This window comes from Cylas formicarius, unplaced genomic scaffold (assembly GCF_029955315.1).
Source record: "Cylas formicarius isolate icCylForm1 unplaced genomic scaffold, icCylForm1.1 PGA_scaffold_4__25_contigs__length_36172078, whole genome shotgun sequence".
NCBI classification, from domain to species: domain Eukaryota; kingdom Metazoa; phylum Arthropoda; class Insecta; order Coleoptera; family Brentidae; genus Cylas; species Cylas formicarius.
This window is the reverse complement of record NW_026844334.1, coordinates 33739785-33759340: the sequence shown is the minus strand read 5'-3', so window position 1 is coordinate 33759340 and position 19556 is coordinate 33739785. Positions and strand designations below refer to the sequence as shown.

Sequence of the window (19556 nt, the reverse complement as noted above, 5' to 3'; positions counted from 1 at the left end):
CCTGGGACTATTTTTCTAAATATAATTAAATTGTGACGAAACTATTATGGGCAAACGCAGTCTGACTGACAGTTGGTTGTAAAGTTAGAGTAGATAAAACTGACGTCATCAATGTCAGATCTTTTGTTGTAATTATTTTCTTTATGTAGAATTTTTGTTTCATCGAAATTAAAATTGTGATCCATTTGGTGGGAATGTGTTACCAATATATATATATATATATATATATATATATATATATATATATATATATATATATATATATATATATATATATATATATATATATATATATATATATATATATATATATATATATATATATATATATATATATATATATATATATATATATATGACACTATATTCCGGGATATCATCCGTTCGCTCGTTGAACTCCGACTGGAATCCTGCATCCGACTGGAATCCTGCATCCGACTGGAATCCTGCAAATCTTGCATCCGACTGGAATCCTGCATTTCGCTCGTTGAACTCCGACTGGAATCCTGCATCCGACTGGAATCCTGCAAATCTTGCATCCGACTGGAATCCTGCAGACGTTTCGCCAAAATCTCACTTGGCATCTTCAATGCTCGCGCTCCGAAAACACTTCGAACACTGGGAGGTTATCGGCGGTGCGTGCGGTATTTATACTCTGCGCCGGAGATGGTAACGGTGCTGCTTGTGCGTGGGGGGAGGTGGCTCCGCCCCCTGAATTGTCGCGTTGTTAATTTCGCCCGATCGTAGTTGCGATGTCCCCGTTGGCTGCTGCGCATCGCTCTGCTGTTTGATTATCGTTCTCCACGTGTTGGATAAATGCAGAGCGTCGTCTCTCGTATTGAGGTGTCCGGACTTTTCTATTTCGATGGCCTCTCGTATAATCCTAGTCCTAAAATCAGGAATATTAGCTATTTGTTTGCAAGTGCCGAAATCAATTTTATGGCCTGTCTGATGTTGGTGCTGAAACAAAGCAGATGTTGTTTGTTTGTTTCTTATGGCTAAACGATGTTCCTCGAGCCTGGCTGAAATCCTTCTGTTGGTCTGTCCCACATACGTCAGGCTGCACGATCCGCATGCTACACTGTATACTCCTTGGTTTTCCAGAGTAATTTTTTGTTTTGGGTTTCTTAGTATTGCTCCGATGGTATGGTCAGGTTTGTATGCCGTTGATATGTCGTGTTTCCGTAATATTCGGCCGATTTTGTCAGTAACCCCCTTGATGTATGGCAGGACAGCGATCGATCTTCGTTGGGTCTCGTCCTGCACTCTCTGCTGCGGCTGTTGTTGTTTACTGATTGCCTTGCTGATGGTGCGCCTTTGGTATCCGTTTTGTTGAAGACAGGATTCCAGTCGGATGCAAGATTTGCAGGATTCCAGTCGGATGCAGGATTCCAGTCGGAGTTCAACGAGCGAACGGATGATATCCCGGAATATAGTGTCATCATATATATATATATATATATATATATATATATATATATATATATATATATATATATATATATATATATATATATATATATATATATATATATATATATATATATATATATATATATATATATATATATATTGCTCTACAGCAAACAATCCATATACAGAGCAATATATAGTAACATCAATACAAATATAATATTTAGTAAACTAAATTTTGTGCGCAATTGACACTGATGCTTGACCCTTCTTTGTAATTAGTAATAAGTTCTATTTACTTAATGTCCCAAAAATTGCGGGATCTTTAGATTAAGAATAATAAATTAAATTGAAGACAACTTGGAGATCGCTTAGGACGCGATGTTTATACCATTGTCACGAAATAAGTAAAAGAAACCAAGATAATGCCCAAGCCGTTAAGGTAGCGTTCTCAGAGAAAGCCTTAATAAAATATCCTGAACGCAAAGTGCAATTTGTATAATCGCGGCTGGATTTAAAAACCGCAATCGTCTCGGTCAGCGTGTTTCTTTGTTTATTTCATGATATAAAAATATCAGGTTATTAGTAAATACTTGCATTTTAATTCGTTGTACTGTATCCTCACAGATAAAAATTGTGATTAATGAAGCTTGAAATATGATTAACACGCAATTTTCGCATATTACCATAAAGCGTCTTTTATAACCAGAAAGCTTTTTTTTCAGACATTTACTTTTAATATATTTCGACTTCTGAAACCTAAAGAAAAATTAAATAATTCAGTGGATATTAATATCGCTTCAGAACATTATTCCTTATCAAAGTCATTTTCTTTTAATTTACCTATTTTATAACAAATAAAATCGGGCTAGGGCTTCCATTTTTCCTTAATTTTGTCACTTAATTTTTTCTATTCATTCACAAAACAAATATAAACCGGCAATTAACATAAACAAATTCTTATCCACGGTTTGGTTTCACACGTTTCTGACATTAGAAGGGATATTGCCTGGCTTGCTTCAGCTAATAACGACCTGCGTTTGCGTATGTTAGGTTATTCTACACACTAAACAGCGCATAAAAAATTTTTGATTAATATTTTGAACAGAAACACTCGAAACCGCACGAAATACCAACAGCAAACAACCAAATTTAAAACCCCAATTACCCAGTATCTTAATGCGACAGGGTACTAAAATGTAAATTTCAATGACAGAGACCATTAAAGAGGATGGACAACTTAAAGATAATAACGTAATATTTGGATAAATAGCAATGACGGATTTTAAGACCTATATATTTCGAATAGCTCCTAAATGAGGGTCGCACTAATTTGGTATTGGATGCTTACATTTTTATCCTGACATGTTCTACCAATGATATATCCGTAATTTATTCAAATTTAGACCCCTGTAGAATAATGGTGTACACGATGAAGGAATTGCGGGGAATTGCGGTCCGTACTGACAAGAAATATAAAAAAAAATTCACTATAACCATAATCGAAACAGCGACCTACCATATGACAGACAGATGATATCTTACCACTATAACATGAAAACTAATTTCTTTGGAATTCCGTCGAATTCCTTTAAAATTTCTTGTTTATTGAAGTATTCCGCCCTGGCTTATTTATTTAAACCCATTATATTATTCTAATAACAAGAAATGGTAAATGGAGAAATTATAGAGGAATTAAAGCGTACACCCTGAGCTCTGCGATTTACTTATAATTTACATAAGTTTTTGCTATTCAATATCTATAGCTGTAGCCATAGTCAGCAGACAATTTCGTCTTGAAAGTGATTGAAATTCTTTACAATCATAATTTTTCACAATTTATTTTTAGCAATGGGTGGAATAAAAGAATGGTTTATTCAGCGATATCTACCAACAAGTAGATTTAAAAAATAGTTATTCTTTTATTACAATTCATTAAGTTTTTAGTTAAGGTCCATATTGATCTGCTTTTATCAAGTCTGTTATACACCGCATACTTAAAACCGAAAATTTGTATATATTTATTTTTGATTTATATATGGTTCAGCTCACGAACATATAATCATTTGCTAATATTTCGTGAGCTTTTCCCCTTATTTATTTACTATTTATGTATTTGTACTTATTTAATCTTCTTTTGAATGTGCTATTTGTAAATAAACCAATATTATTATTAATTTTTCAAAGAAACTTCCACAGGCTACTGTAATGATTTTTACAAATTTTTTGGATTCCTCCTGCGTCGGTTTTTGCTTAGTCGATATTACTGACGTTTAGCCAATCATCCTGTTGGCTTCTTCAGAGCTTGACTGAAACAGGCTCGTATTTTACTCTTCCTTCCACGTTAAAGATATTAAACCTTCCATCAAAAAACACACTTCACCACAACCTTCCAATAGCAATGAGGCCGAAAGCAATCCTACACTTGCCATTGAGGTCCTTCGTTACATTCAAAACATCACTGACCATATCTCAAAAATTCTGAAGAAGTATAACGTCAAAATCCGATTTACCACTTGTCCAAAAATCTCTCAAAATCTGCGGTCCGTCAAAGACAAAATTCCATTTGAGACGCCAGGAGTTTACAGTATTCCATGCATATGCGGCAAAGAATACATTGGAGAGACCGGACGAAAAATATCAACTAGGCTCAAAGAACACGAAAGAGCCATACGACTAAGACTAATAAACTCATCAGCTGTTGGCGAACACACTCATGAAACCGGGCATGAAATTTTATTTGATAAAGCTAAAATTCTTGCATGTAATCAGTTCTTCTACCAATGAAAATTCCGAGAGTCTATAGAAATCTATAAACAACCTAACGATCTTAATCGCGACTCAGGCGACTAAGTCATCCGAGACGGTGTTTATACCCCTCATTAGCGCCGCCCCCACCCCCCTCAAGCAATATATAAGCAGGTACAGAGTAAAATACGAGCCAGTTTCAGTCAAGCTGTGAAGAAGCCAACAGGATGATTGGCGAAACGCCAGCAATTTCGACTAAGCAAAAACCGACGCAGGAGGAATCCAGAAGTTTTGTAAAAAGTATTATTATTATCATTTTTATTATTATTATAAAAATTTTAAGACTCTTCTTTCTCATTTCAGACATTATGTCATTTCATCTATTTCTTTGTTAAGTTAAACGATTGTGTTATTCTGCTGATGACAGTATTTTCATTCACATATACTACAATTTCTTTTGCTTCTCTTTGATGACCTGATGGGGTCGCGTTTATCTTCTTGCACAAGTCGGTTTATTGTTTCACTGTCCAACTCCAGTTACATTGGAAAGAAATTTGCACATTTTCTGTAACTCCGAATGTTCAGTTTTGATCCCGAAGAGCTTTGAACACATTGAGAATAATATTTTTCCCATTGCTAGAAAACGTAGTTTAATTTTAAACACTAAGGCATAAGTACCTGCAACTCTTTCGACGTCTATGGATCACGGCTAAGATTACTTAGTTTTACAGGATTTTTAACTCTCGCGCATTAAAAAACAGACCATAAAAATGTTAAAATTATCCAAGATTCAGGCGGTTCCTTATACGTGCGCGTTTAGGATATGATCGGCCCAAAAATATTAAGGTCTTGTAAGGTATTAAGGAGCAAATAGTTTTTAATTTAATAGTACTTAGCAGTATTTATAAAAGGGTGTGATGGGACAGTGTGATCATTCGAAAGTTTTTGGTTAGTTTTGGTTAGTTTAGTTAGTTTTGATCGCGGAGATGTTGTATAAACTCATTTGCTTTTCATTTGCCACTCTAAGCAACCCAAATCTTATTCATTTTGAGAACTAACTTTTATTGACCCTGCAGATCAATACCAGAATAAATTTGTAAGATTAGATGAAGATGGCCTTTTTGATAATGTTTAAACAATCCATATGGATACCTTAAAACAGTTTTTAAATAATAAATCCCGCAATCAGAGATGACCATTATCTAGCAAATCTGTTATTTTCACGATGAACCAGTTTTTTGATGAAATGTTCCTGTCAGTCAATCTCACAAATTGGTCTACATGGTGCCAAAATTTAGAAATTTAATTTATACCCATTTCTGATAAATCATAAATCAGAACACGGATAAACCACGCAAAGAAAATTAATGTAAAGTAACATCTACAACTTGCTGATAAAGAGCGGCCTCTATATGGATCAGAAGCATGGGGACTGACGGAAGATAATTAAAGAAGAGTAAATGCAGTGGAAATGGACGTGTTTATGAAGTAGTTGAGAATATCTCGATTAGAAAGAGAAACACACGAAGAAGTAAGAGGGGGATAGGTGAAGAAAAGACTTCCAAAGATGGCTATGGAAATTACACCACCACCACCGACGGAAGAAAGGGAGACCTGAGCAGAAGGAGTCACAGCGGCATTGAGCCATAGAGATATAAGAGAAGGGTAATGAAAAAAATAGAAAGCAATGGAGAGCGGATATCGTACAACGTCGCAGGATGCTCTAAATTCCCATTTTCATATATAAATTATATCTAATAAATTGCGTCAAAGGTATTCATTAGCATAAGCTGGGCCCATTGTTATTATCATTATTATGACATAAATATATCTCTGTTCAAAAATTAAAATATGATTTCTGAATTTTCTTTTGCAGGGCGCTAAGATACACGAACGGCTCAGCTTCCAGCCAGCGATATACGCTTTCGATCAAGATTTTGCCATCGACACTCCCATTAGATACGACATTATAGCTGGCAACGATCGACATCTGTTCTATCTGGACCACGTAAACGGCTCTTTGTTCTTAGAAAGGGAAATCGACTTGGAAGCTGAACGGTCATTGCCAGCGAACACATTTGTTCTGCAGATTCAAGCGTCGCAGGTAAGTTTTAATTTTCGCGACCTGTGACAAAAATTCTTGTAATGAATAATTTTTTTGTAATTTGTAATTGAAGCTACTAGTCTGAACCTGTTTATTTCGATGTAGGTGGACAATCCTCTTAAAGCGGGAGTAGCCCGGGTCGAAGTAGAAGTAATAGACTTGAACGATAACTTGCCTGAATTCGAAGTTGACTTCTACAACATCAGCATCGTGGAGAACTTACCAAATGGTTTCAGTGTTCTGCAAATTATTGCCACTGACCAGGATCAAGGCGATAATGCTGAGTTTTCATATCAATTGGATGATAAAAGCGGTGCCTTCACTTTAGACTCACGAACAGGATGGATGACGGTAAGAACTTTGTATAAAATTATTTCATAATCTCAAAATCTCATAATTTTGTTCGGTTTTCTTCAATATTGTGTAAATTTTTTATGTTCATTGAAATTCTTAATAGTCTATATTTCGTTGTAACTCCAACTGGCAACATTTGTTTCTATAGAGGGATGGCAAAAATATGGAAAAAATGCATTAAAAAATCAGATATTGAATTTAAAAAAAAATGCTTATAGGCATCAATCATCAAAATATACAGGGCGGGAACACTATTTTTCCAAATTCATTTACGAATTCTATTACCTATCTCTTATTTTTATGAGCAATAAAAAACAAATATTTAATTTTGAAGTGAACAGGTAAATAGCTAGTATAAATTGTCACAATTACATTTTTCTACTCCCGTCTGTAAAATGTCTACTTTTACACCGATCTAACGTGCGAGAAGCGCCATTTTACCACTTCAATTTTGTTTCCCACGGATCTGAGCCACTTCGGACATTTCCGCGATTTTACCGCACGGGTTTGGGAACAATCGGATGTTTTCGGAGATATTTCCCACATCTTGAATTGTTTTGCGAAAATGTACCCAAAAACTAACGGTCATAGTATGCAACACGTTCAATAATTTTTTTAAGTCACTCGTTTATTAAACACTCGCTCCGCTGCGCTTAGCTCGTGTCAAATAAACTCGTGAGTCAAATGCCGTTTACCTCACTGTTGTCAGCAAAGAAAGTGAATATGGCGTATCTAAATGAAACCCACGGAATTAAAATTTTAATTTTTATTGGATATGGAGACGAAATGAAAACTCAAGAACTTAGGAATTTGTTTATCGCATATTATCCAAAAGACCCGCTACAAGAAGATCCAGTGAGCCAATTTGACAGAAAATAGAAACAAACAGGGTATATGCTAGGTCATCCAAAAACTAATGAGAACATAAGATTTTGTTAGAAGGTAAATGGTACTGTAAATAAAAAAATTGTAGGTATTGGAGTACAAATAATCCAATCAGCATCCAATACAGACAATACCTGATATTTAAATGAAATTTTTCCATATTTTTGCCGTTCACTGTATAATCGTATCATTACTCTCATTCAAAAGAAAATTTCTATTCCCCTAAATATTGCTAAATTATTAAAAACCTTTACAACGAAAAAATTTAGTAACATTTGATTGCTGATGTGATAATTGAGCTACAAAAACCACAATTAATTTCAGCATCTATTGAAAAATGTTTTCTAAAATCGCTTCCTGAAAAACTAAAATGTAATACTGACTAGAAGCAATGAAAATATACAAAAAAGATAACTAAAGAAAATTGTTTTTTTTGATGACTTCGAGAAGGCTTTGCATAAAGTCAAACATCAAAAATTTATCAAAGTGCTTAACAAGAGAAGACTAGACCACCGAGATATATAAATAATTAAAAAACCTTTCTTAGAACCAAACAGAGCCCAGGGAGAGATAACGGATTACGTCAAAATCGACAAAAGGCTGCATATTGACACATTTATTATTCAATTTTTACTCTCACTATACCTTTAAAAACATCTTAAAAGCTCGCAAATAGGAATTAAAGTTAATGGAATCCCTATTGACACACCTAGATCCGCAGACAATGCCCTTGAAAAAAATGCCACTTACCTAGAAATAAAATTCCGTGTTAAGAATACCCGATCTATTCTACATAATTTTATTATAACGCACAGTCTTAACGCAGCAGAGAGATGTCATGGTCAAGAATCATCCACGATTAGATTGACACTAAAAATGCTGAAAATCTATTTATTTAAAAAAATGTGGTCAGTTCGAATAGCAATGTGATATGCCCAAAATTAGGACATGATATAATTAAGATATTTGTTGTGCTTTTTGATATTCAAATGCCTCAACCGACTATTTTTTCATTCCAAAGGAAATCTTAATCAATTTACTTTCTACATGTCCAAATTTTCAAGTGCTTTGAACAAAGCATCCACGTCAACCAATTGAATTACGGGCCGGCTGGACTGTGGTAGTTGCACCAACAATATTCCAATTCCAATCCAGTCCACAATTATTAAATTAATTACGTTAAAGTTAAGCTTTACTTATGCTGGCACTAATCTTTTTCTATGAATTTTGCTAGTTTTGGATTTTTATTTTTCAATAAATGCATGTTCAAAAAACCAGAGTCAAAACCGTAAAATGGATTAGATGGGTCAGTTATTCATCCAATCACAAGTTTCAGTCTCAGTGCAGTGCAGGGTGAGTCAAAAGTAATGAGAAAATAGTAAATGTAAAAATTGTAAATTTTGCTGGGATGCACAATTTAAAATTATTTTAAAGAATACAGGGTGGCTCAAGAAAGCAATGTGAATAAAACTTATCATTTTAAATTTTGTTTTGAATTCGTGATGAAATTCTTCAACGTTCCTATTATTAATACCTACATACATACGTACCTACCTAAACCTAATATTTTACTTTTTGTAAAAAAATACTAGTTTTCACACTTGCACAAAAATTACGATAGCGCCATCATTTTTGAAAGCAGAAAACTCTTATGTAATATTAGCATTATTTCAAGATAAAGTAAAATATATATGCAACGGAATTTCAATTAGATGTTACACGGTGCTACATCGAATATAGTTGAATCATTTTAAATTGAAAAAGTCTCGATGTTCTTAAATGGCCCACCATCCATATTAGTATTTTTTGTAAATGGTCTTACAAAAACCTACAACTTTTATGAAGAATTTACCCTTATTTCTATAATATTACTTGGCCATGGCAAAACTTTTAGTCAATAGGGCTCTGTTATGATCAAAAAATGAACATGAGAGAGAGAAGTTTGTTTGATTCATAAATAAAGCAACAGAACGTTATTAACAATTTTGGTGAAAATAACCGCCAAATTTGCAATTTATTCAAAAAATAAATAATATTAAATACTAATGATCGGATCGGCCTCAATTGCTTCATTTATAACTGTGCAGAAGTTTACTTTTTGTCCAAAATCCCGGACTAGAAGTTCTTGGTGTAGTTTCGTATGGTATTTGTGTTTTCTATTTGTGCGACTAACGGTGGATAACTCAGCTACTTGACTGTTACTGACCTGCGGATTATCTTGAGCCACAGACACCTCCGTAATTGTTTTTGAATCCAAATTTATTTTAGTAGAATCATTTAAAGCTTCACTAGCAACAAAAGATAAATATAACTGAGTATCATCGGCGTATTGATCAGATTTACAAAATTTGAGGAGTCAGCTGTATAAATTGAGAACAGAATAGGCCCCAATATACTCTATCTCTGGTGTCTCTGAGAAAGAAAATTTAAGAATATAAAAGAATTGTACTAATAATCTCAAAGTATTTCAAATATTTAAAAAGGTGCTATAGATTTCGTGTGCCCATGTTTACCCATATTTAACCCAATGTCTGAAAAAATGAATGGATTCTTCAATTTACCAGCAGCGATCGCAGATAGAAATCAAATAACTATGGCTACCGTGTGATACACAAATATTTTACTGATATTGCCGCTGATTTTAATATTGCGGATTTCCCAAAACGGCAAGTATATCGAGATTATTTGAACAAAGCAAAATGTAATTAAAGAATCCAAAGTGGATCAGCTTTCCCACAGAAAATCATAGTAGCACAATGAATTAATGACTGTAAACAAGAATGCCAACGAACGAATGAATTAACTCAGATGATAGAGTATAAGAAGATAATCTGAATTGTAAATTGTTATTACTGTAGACTCGTATCCCTAATAAAATTAATTGCTCGTTGAAAATTATTCAATTTTCAGATAAGAAACGACAAAAGCTAAATGGACTAGTTATATATTATAATAATACATCGCCCTTGTATCAACCTTCGGAAATATTTAATGTAGGCATATAAAATTCCAGCTTTCACTTAATGTCAAGATAAAAAGGAAAATCGACATTAAATGATAATTAGGAACTGTCCAACAAGAAAACTTGGAAAAAGAACATTTTCCGATTTATTTAATAGAATTCTTCATGTCTTCCTTTTCCTTATTTTGGATTTTAAATTGACGTGGAAATGGATGACCTTAATTCGTCGACTCTTTAACCTCCTGATAAACGTTAATAAGTAAAAAATAAACAACGAAATATTTGTTGCAGGTGAGAGATCAGACCATTTTAGATAGGGAGAAAAGGTCCACCATTAGTATGCGGGTTCATGCGAAGGAGAAAGTTCCGAGTGTTGTGTCGAATAAAGTGGGAGCTTCCTCAGTCATGGTTGAGGTTACATTACTGGACGCTAATGACAATAATCCGACGTTCATTCCAACAAACCTCTATGACTTTGTGATTACCACTGAAGCGAGGAAAGGAGATTCAGGTACGCCATCAAATTTATGATGGAATTGTAACATTTTCGTTTTTAAAAATTGTTTTTTTCCTAAATAGCAAAGTTCTTCAAATAAAAGTTTTAATAATATTGGTCTAAAATAAATTTTTAGTTATGTTATTTTATTGCATTTCAATTTCCATAAGTCTTTTGGTGGTAGTAGTAGTAATAGTAGCAGCACTTTTTTAAATTATAGTATAAATGAACAATAAAAATCACTAATTCTACGCTAAGCTAAAAGTAACAATTAAATATTTATTTTTTATGAAATTTCTGGTTTCCTGCTGCGTCGGTTTTTGTTGACTCGAACTAGCTAACGTATTCTTCTCCGCATATGCATGGAATGCTGTAAACTCCTGGCATCTCAAATGGAATTTTGTCCTTGACAGATCGAAGATGTTGAGAGGTTTTGCAACAAGTGGTAAATCTGGTTTTGACGTTATATTTCTTTAGAACTTTTGATATGTGGTCAGTGATGTTTTGAATGTAAGGAAGGACCACAGTGGCAAGTGTAGGATTGCTTTCCATTTCATTGTTAGTGGAAGGTTGTGGTAAAGTGTATTTTTTGATAGAACGCTTATTATCTTTAATGTGGAAATTATTAGAGAGAAGAGCAGAGGTAATTCTGGGTTCAATGACTAGGACTGAGATAGTTTTAAGGCTCTGTAAATAAGAGAGTTGATAACCGATGATTTTTGGACCGGATGGTGATGTGACAATGCATTAAGGTATCGGTCTGTGTATGTAGGTTGGTTTTCTGTAAACACAATGACCCAAAGTTAGGTCTGATTTTCTATTCGCCCCTCTCAAACAATATAAAAGCCGGTACAGAGTAAAATGAGAGCCAGTTTCAGTCAAGCTCTGAAGAAGCCAACAGGATGATTGGCGAAACGTTATCTAGTTGGAGTCAACAAAAACCGACGCAGGAGGAATCCAGAATTTTTATAAAAACTATTACAGTAACCTGTGAAAGTTTATTTGAAAAATTAATTTAATATTTCTTAGTATTAGCAAAATCCTTAAATTATATATCTAAAAATGTTAATTATAATTATAATTAATAATAATTGACAAATCATATACCATAAATTCATAGTCAATTTTCATAGTTCATATTTTTCAAACAATGATAGGTATTGATGGATTTCATAATCAGAGAGTTGAACAAAAACTAAACAAAAGTCGCATACAATCTATCGACAGGGTGGTAGTAATTTTAGTGTTTTAGCTAGATATACCTGAACTACATCTCGCTCGAATCCTTTACATGTAAGTCGATTTTGCTCTGTCTCGTTCAATAGTAGCATTTTCCTGTTATAACATTCCAATTACGACCACACTGTACGCTCAGGTGCAAGAATAACGCAACAATGAAATTTTTGCTAAAATTTGAAGAACATATTTAAGCTAATTGTAATAAATTTTTTAGAAAATTTCATATAAAATAATTAATCATTAAATCATCCTGCGGAATAATGACGTTATCATTTTGTTAAAAAACATTTGTCAAGAACCATTCTTATCCTATTGTTTGTGTTTCATTTTTAAGAGCAAAATAAACACACAACAATCTTTAAAGAAATGTATTTATTTTTTAACAAACCAAATCAACTTCAACTTGACTAACGTAATGAAACCCTTTTTTTACAACAAACCTAGCCTAATATTTTGTATTGCCACCGCTGTCAATTCATTTACGAATAAGGGTCTTGAGGAATACTTTGCCATTCCTCCTAGGGTTCAATGGAGCTCATCAACCATTCTAGAAGCTACTTCACGGTCATTGACTTACCTGGCATATTCCACACATACTCTATGGGGTTGAAATCAGGCTGAAAACATGCTGGTCAGTTCATTTTGTGGATTTCAACAGTGCATTTTTTTTTTCATTATCGCCAATTACATGGAAAGGTATAACGTGATTGGCTTGTAGTTAACGATCCAGAACAGAAAATTAAAGTTTAAAAAAAAACCGCCGGGTGTTTTAAAATGAAGGTGCATGATGCAACTATTCAGTTAACCCAATATAACGACTAAAAAAGTTGTGATTCTTTAAATATTACCCAAATTTTGATTGGCGCTTTTTTTTGCACCTGAGTATATTTATCTCATTTCGGGTTCGAAAGAGTGGACCAGATTCTAAGCATAACGGACGATTTAAACAAATGCGATAAATTATTTTTAATTAATTATTTGCGCGGTGTTGAAAAGGGCCAAGCGGATGACAAATAATTAACGCCCGATACCTGTCAGTGATCGGGAAAATTGTTAAAAAGAAATTATAATCACATGCGTCTCCTCTTTCGAAAGGCGAGCTATAAGTGAAATGGGACAACTAAAATATCGACATGATGAGAAAAGTTTAGTTTAGATTGCTTGCGAAAGAGAACAATGGGCCAAACTTTCTTACCTGAAACTGCTCAATCGACGTTTTTATTGAACATTTTATGCAATGTTAATATTTGTATTATTCAACATAAATAAATTGTTAATATTATTAATTAAAATCCTAGGTAATCCTTTATGTAGATTCTAGCATTCTATCGGTTTCTCTGACACTCTTGACACATTTTGGATGAACGTTATTCGGTTTTAAATTAAATGTTGTTGTTTTCCTAGCAACAAAATAATGAACAAGCATTTTCATAGTTTTAAAACAATTTATAGTTGTAACAGTATGAATTTAATCTATTCAAATGAGCTTGGAAAGATTGAAAAATTAGCATGTAATAAGCAATTGCCAAAATAGAAAAAAAGAGCAATGGACCCAATTGTGAACACTGGAGCACATCTAATACTGCACACTTTCAACTGTTGGTTATTAATGATTAATAGCGACAATTTGAATTCTACCACCTAAATAGTTTTATTTACACCACCAAAGAGGGAACCAAGCCCCGCGCACTATTAATTTGTCAAATATTTTTGGTAATGAATATTACAACTCACGTATATTTTTTTAAAGAAATCACGTTGGTTTTTATTCCAGGTTGATTCGAGTTTAAAAAAAAAGCTCTCATCAAATTTAACAGACAATTAATATTGATCTGAATGTCTGGAAATATATGTTTTTGAAGACATTGCGTTAAAGTAATATGAATTGGGGTTGCCAAAATTGGACAAAACAAGAGAGGAAATCCTCGACCTTTTTTGGGATGAAGTTGTTTAATTTTATCTTTAGTTACTTTCTTGTGAATTTTTTCTATTTGAACAAACTGTTGTGGTTCTGTGCTAACTACTCTGATACTTTTAAAATAGCTAGGAAATATATCACAGTTTTTGTTTAGAGAAGCGAGAAGAGAAGTGTCTTCACAAAACTGGCTTTTACAACTTAGTTAGCTTTTTTCTTATATCTTACTTAAAGGTAAAGCACCCTTGAGCTGACACAAGATTTTTTTTATGCTTCATTAGAATGCCTCTCGATTGAAGTCTAATATTACAATCAATGAAAGTCCTTGAGTCCATATCTTTTTTTTAATATTTCTGGCAGACATTTTTGACTTCTTTAAGGGACACAGTGCGAATAGTCTGTCAATCGACACCACCAACTTATTATTATAAGCTCTTGACACATACATTTACTTATACAAATTATTAGTTAATGTCTTAAAAACCAAAATCATTTCCTTAAGGCGAGGTGGTCCAAATCATCCCGGGAGGAGCTTTATCTAAAATAACAACCCTGCTGAAGTAGTTTTGGGAGTTAATTTTACTGCTTCGTTTTTTAGGGAAGAATCTTCTGAGAGAGAGAGCCTCACGGTGCAGAGGTCCTGCTTCTTAGTACGTTCTATAAATCCAAACTTATTTCGTAGAAAGCGTCAATACGGGTTTTTATTAGCACAATTGTCAATTGCTGATATATTATTGAAAACCCACTCTAACTTCTTTAGACGTTTTTTAATACTGTTGAAATCTCCTTCTTCTGTTCTCTTGCAACTTGAGTGGATATAAGCATTTAGAAGTCACTCAGAATGAGCACGGATAGAATTCGAAGGCAGTATTTCGATAATTAATTAAAATTGGCCGACACTACACACTATACTCCACTACCTTAGCTCTAATTTACCATTTCACACAAGCAGCATTCTAGCTCAACTTAGAGGAATGAATAATAACTCCACAAAATTGAAGTCTAAAAGGTTTGTTATATAAACCGACTGAATTGTATGTGATCTCCACAAAACTGGAACTCTATTCTACGTACCGTTTAGATGTCCTCTTTATAACGAAGTTAGAACTATGTGATGTGAATTTTTCTGTGAAAAAACTGGATAATCTTACACCTAGAACCGTGGTGTATATCTCTTGTTTCTAGAACTTAGCCCATTTCTTTTTAATCAATAATTTTTTTGCCTTCTTAACGATTTTCAGGAAAATATCTTACAAATCGGGTTACAACTTTTTTCTTCATTTTTATTTATTTTCAAAATCTTCTTGTATTTTATTTTGTACATTTTATCTATTTTTTTTGTAGTTGTTCTATAAGAATTGGCCGTAGGATTAAGTACGCATAACCCTTTAGAGATTCTGACTATAGGAATACTGCTATTTCCTTATAAACAATAAATGAAATTGAATTGAATTGTTTTATTTAGATTGGGCTAGAATATGAACCATACTTCTTAAAACGTGTTTATTATCTGTCTCACAAGATAATTTATATAAATAAAAAAACTTGTGCTACAAATGGTTTACGCTTACTTAAAAAACTGTTTGTTTTTTTGAGACACAAGTACTTTTTTAATATTAGCTAAACCGTTTGTTTTCAAGTGCATGGTCTAGTACCAACAGCGATTTTACTTTATTCATTCTGGAAATATTTGTATTTTATTATAGTTGGACAAATCCATGCCATTGACCCGGACCTTGGAAGGAATGGTTTAGTTATGTACGCTTTACAAAAAGCGCCAAACAACAGTCAATCTTTCGACGTCGATCCCAAAAGAGGAACCGTATTTGTTGCCACCGATAATCTGGCGCCCGGGAAACACCTTCTTTTTGTGGAAGCTTCCGATCAACCCATTAACCCCAGCGAAAGGCGAACTTCTTTAGCTGTTGTCACAATTGATGTTAAAGATCACAGAGGTAAGTTGGAGCGATGATAAACCGACGTTAACAGTTATACTTGAAAAACGCGTAAGAAACTAACCAAAATATTTACATCTGTCTGTCAATCTCCAAAAACCAATAAAGGAATTATTATGATCCGTTTCCAAGTTTCTAGCAACTGGGGCGGGGTTTCCCACAAAGGTTATAGCTGATGTCCCAAGAAGGGCAACGAGGAATGGTTTTAGGGAAACGGGCATTCTAATTAGTTTCAAGTTTTTGATATGGGTACCAGAAGGCATAATTGCTATCTTCAATTTTAAAACTCGGTTTCTATACAAATTTTTAAGGATAACCATAAAGTTAAGTGCTTACTATTAGCAAGCTGAGATTTTTTGTTCCATTGGTGTTTGCTCTGTCTCTAAATACCTCCAAAGAGCTTAACGCGTTTGAATGAATTTGAAGTTAAAAAGGGGTTTTCCTAGGCTATCAATCGTGACGCTACTGTGACTGCTTACTTTCCTGACATGAATCACAAAATTTTAAATTTTCTGGCACGGCTTGTTATAATAATAATAATAATAATAATAATAATAATAATAATAATAATAAAGGGCCTTTATTCGGTTTCGACGGAGGTATCTTACAAAAATATATAACTGTGAGGGCGGCATCCAACATAGTTGGTCTCATGCAAGCCCCTCAAAACGAGTATATGACACAATTTATAAAATAAAATATAGCATATCAATTATGTAGATATTCATTCAAAATGGTAGACACTGCTAGAGTGAATTCAAAAAAGGAATACATATATACAATTTGATAGTTACTAGTTTTATGATCGGCCTTTATTATGATACATTGCTTAAGTTTTTGTTTGAATGAAGTTAGTGAGGTGATTGATCTCAGTTGGAGAGGGAGTTTGTTGTAAGCCTTGATAGCATTGTACGTGAAACTGCGCTGAAACTGTGCTGAAGTACGTTTGGGAACGGTAAACAGCCCCCTATGGCGAGTATTAACCGAATGAATATCTGATCCACCAGTAAGTTTGTGAGAAAGATACGTCGGACGTTGGAGAGATATCATTTTTTTATTAAGACTAAAAGCTGCGACTTAAAATGTTCGTCTAATATTAGCCAGCGAGAATCCTCTAGGCTAGTAGATATATGATCAAATTTACGATTATTGTATGAAAATCCGAGACAGGCATTCTGAAGACGCTGAAGACTAACCTTGTCCTTTTGAAATAGGGCAGGCCAGTAAACTACCATACAGTATGAAATTGTGGAGAGAATTAAGGAAACGGTAAGTTTTAACTTAATTGATGTGTCCAGAATATCTTTATTACAGTAGAGAATCCGAAGCTTGTAAAACGATTTCTGGATCAATGAAGCTACGTGACCTTAAAAACGCAGATTATTATCCAAATGCAGACCCAGATTTTCGCATTCGGCAACCGGTCGTAAGAGAAGGTCATTAAGTAAATTTTGTCAGCCTCTAGACTAATTATTTTTCCTTTATCTTTACCAAAAATTATTTTCGTTAAGTAACAGACCATGCTTAATATAAATATCACTGAGAGCACGTAGGTCACTGTTTATATTATTAACGGCGGTATTAATTCGAGAGTAATTAATGTCCGATTATTTCGAATTTACCAAACAAAAGGCTAATTTATTATTTAGGATGCCAGATAATTAGAATAAAATGATATTATCAATCTTACTTTTACTTTTTTTACATTTATGATAACATTAATAAATCCTGTTTATTTCAATACATACATTTTTAGTGGTTATTTTATTTGTTTTAAATAAACTTATAGTATTCTTCTACGCTATATGGCTCTATTTGTATGAGTAAATTAAAAATTGTTCTCTTTAACATTATTAACTATTAAAAAACTTGACGTAATGATAATACGCACTCTTCACACTCATAGTCTGTGCCTGGGATCTGTAATACATGGTTCTTGTACTATAAACTTCCTGAAACTTACTGTTTAAAAAAAAAATGCTGTTTTTAAAAACGAACACTATGAAGATTACAGCTAAAATAAAAATTTATTTTCCCCTACATGACTTTCGAAAATTTGACTGAAGTATAGTTGTGTCTCTGCAATTTCCATACATAACAAGACCGTATCTTCTGGATTCCTCCTGTGTCGGTTTTTGCTTAGTCGAAATTGCTGATGTTTCGCCAATCATCCTGTTAGCTTCTGACAGACTGAAGAACTTGACTGAAGCAGTTTCAGTCAAGCTCTGAAGAAGCCAACAGGATGATTGGCGAAACGTCAGCAATTTCGACTAAGCAAAAACCGACGCAGGAGGAATCCAGAAGTTTTGTAAAAAGCATTACAGTAGCCTGTGGAAGTTTCTTTAAAACCGTATTTCATATGAGACTTAAAATTTACGCGATAAAGCGTTTTTTAATTTATCTACTATTTTATTAACATTATTTTCCCACGATGAAGTGCTGTCCAAAAATATTATCAAAAATATTGTCCAATTGCTTAAAACAATATCACAGTTTTTTAAATTTGCTCTAAACGTTGTTGCAGTCTTAACCTTATTAAAAACTAACTTTTTTTTATCTTTATTTAAAATTAAAACATTGGTATCTTCGGCTTAGTTAGTTATTTTACAATATTGACCAAATGCAAAAAATCCTGCAATTTTGTTAGTATACAAAAGAAATAATATGGGCCTTATACACTGCCCTACGGTATAACTGCTGCAATATATTTGCTCTCTGATTGTATCCGATTTTCACTCTTGCCAATTACAACTTGCTGCTTTTTTTTTAATTATGATTCCACCCATCTTAAAGCCACTCCTCTTATTCCATGTATATGTAGGACTTTTCACAATTTTTTTAAAAATCAAGTGTATGTTTTACAAAGGTAAGTAAAGCAGTTCCAATTGATGTGTTTGTAAAGTGTCCATGTTGTATATTATTTATTAAATTATTGATCACTCTTTCGAAAATTTTAGAGAACGATGCAGGCAGACTTATTGGGCAATAATTTTGCATGTCGTTGTGATGAGCTTTTTAAAAGATAGGGACAACCAGTTCATGTTTAAGTTGATCTTAAAATAATCCAAAGTTTAGCTAGTTGTTTATTACACCATGTGCCATACCATACACCAATGGTTTCAGTAACATTGGCAATACAAACTTTATGAGACTAGTCGAAATATACCTACAATCAAACTTATTGTTTAATTTTTTAGCAAATTTCTTTTTCATCCACTGGCTGTAGAACTATTGCGATTTGATGAAATGTAAGATTCAAACTAAAAGGTACATTTTCCAATTCTCTAAACAAATTTGGTGCAACGTTAATTAAAATTGTATAAAAGTTATTTTTTTCCTTTTAATTTCAGTTACTATAGACCAAGCACCTTTGTTTTTGTTAAAGCGACTAATACAAAAATTGGGAGTTATTGAATCCCATATAATTTGCAATTGCAAAATGCGCGTAAAATTAAAAATTTTTACCAGTCCCGCAGCAAAAGCAT

At 33.4% G+C, this 19556-nt stretch overlaps 1 protein-coding gene and 1 long non-coding RNA gene across 4 annotated transcripts in view; one reads left to right on the top strand and one right to left on the bottom strand.

The window, feature by feature from the left end:
* The window catches only part of LOC132701001 (cadherin-89D), a 267876-nt gene that overhangs the window by 158538 nt on the left and 89782 nt on the right, over window positions 1-19556 (top strand). For all 3 annotated transcript variants that reach the window (XM_060668612.1, XM_060668611.1, XM_060668610.1), the window contains exons 8-11: window positions 6038-6265; window positions 6371-6616; window positions 10758-10977; window positions 15823-16071. In XM_060668612.1, the coding sequence (XP_060524595.1) occupies window positions 6038-6265; window positions 6371-6616; window positions 10758-10977; window positions 15823-16071 (943 nt within the window). The remainder of the gene's footprint in view (window positions 1-6037; window positions 6266-6370; window positions 6617-10757; window positions 10978-15822; window positions 16072-19556) is intronic.
* LOC132701003 (uncharacterized) lies at window positions 12601-13537 on the bottom strand. Its single transcript, XR_009618708.1, has 3 exons — window positions 13397-13537; window positions 12779-12818; window positions 12601-12719 (listed from the first exon to the last, which is right to left on the bottom strand). It is a non-coding gene; the product is annotated as an uncharacterized LOC132701003 (long non-coding RNA).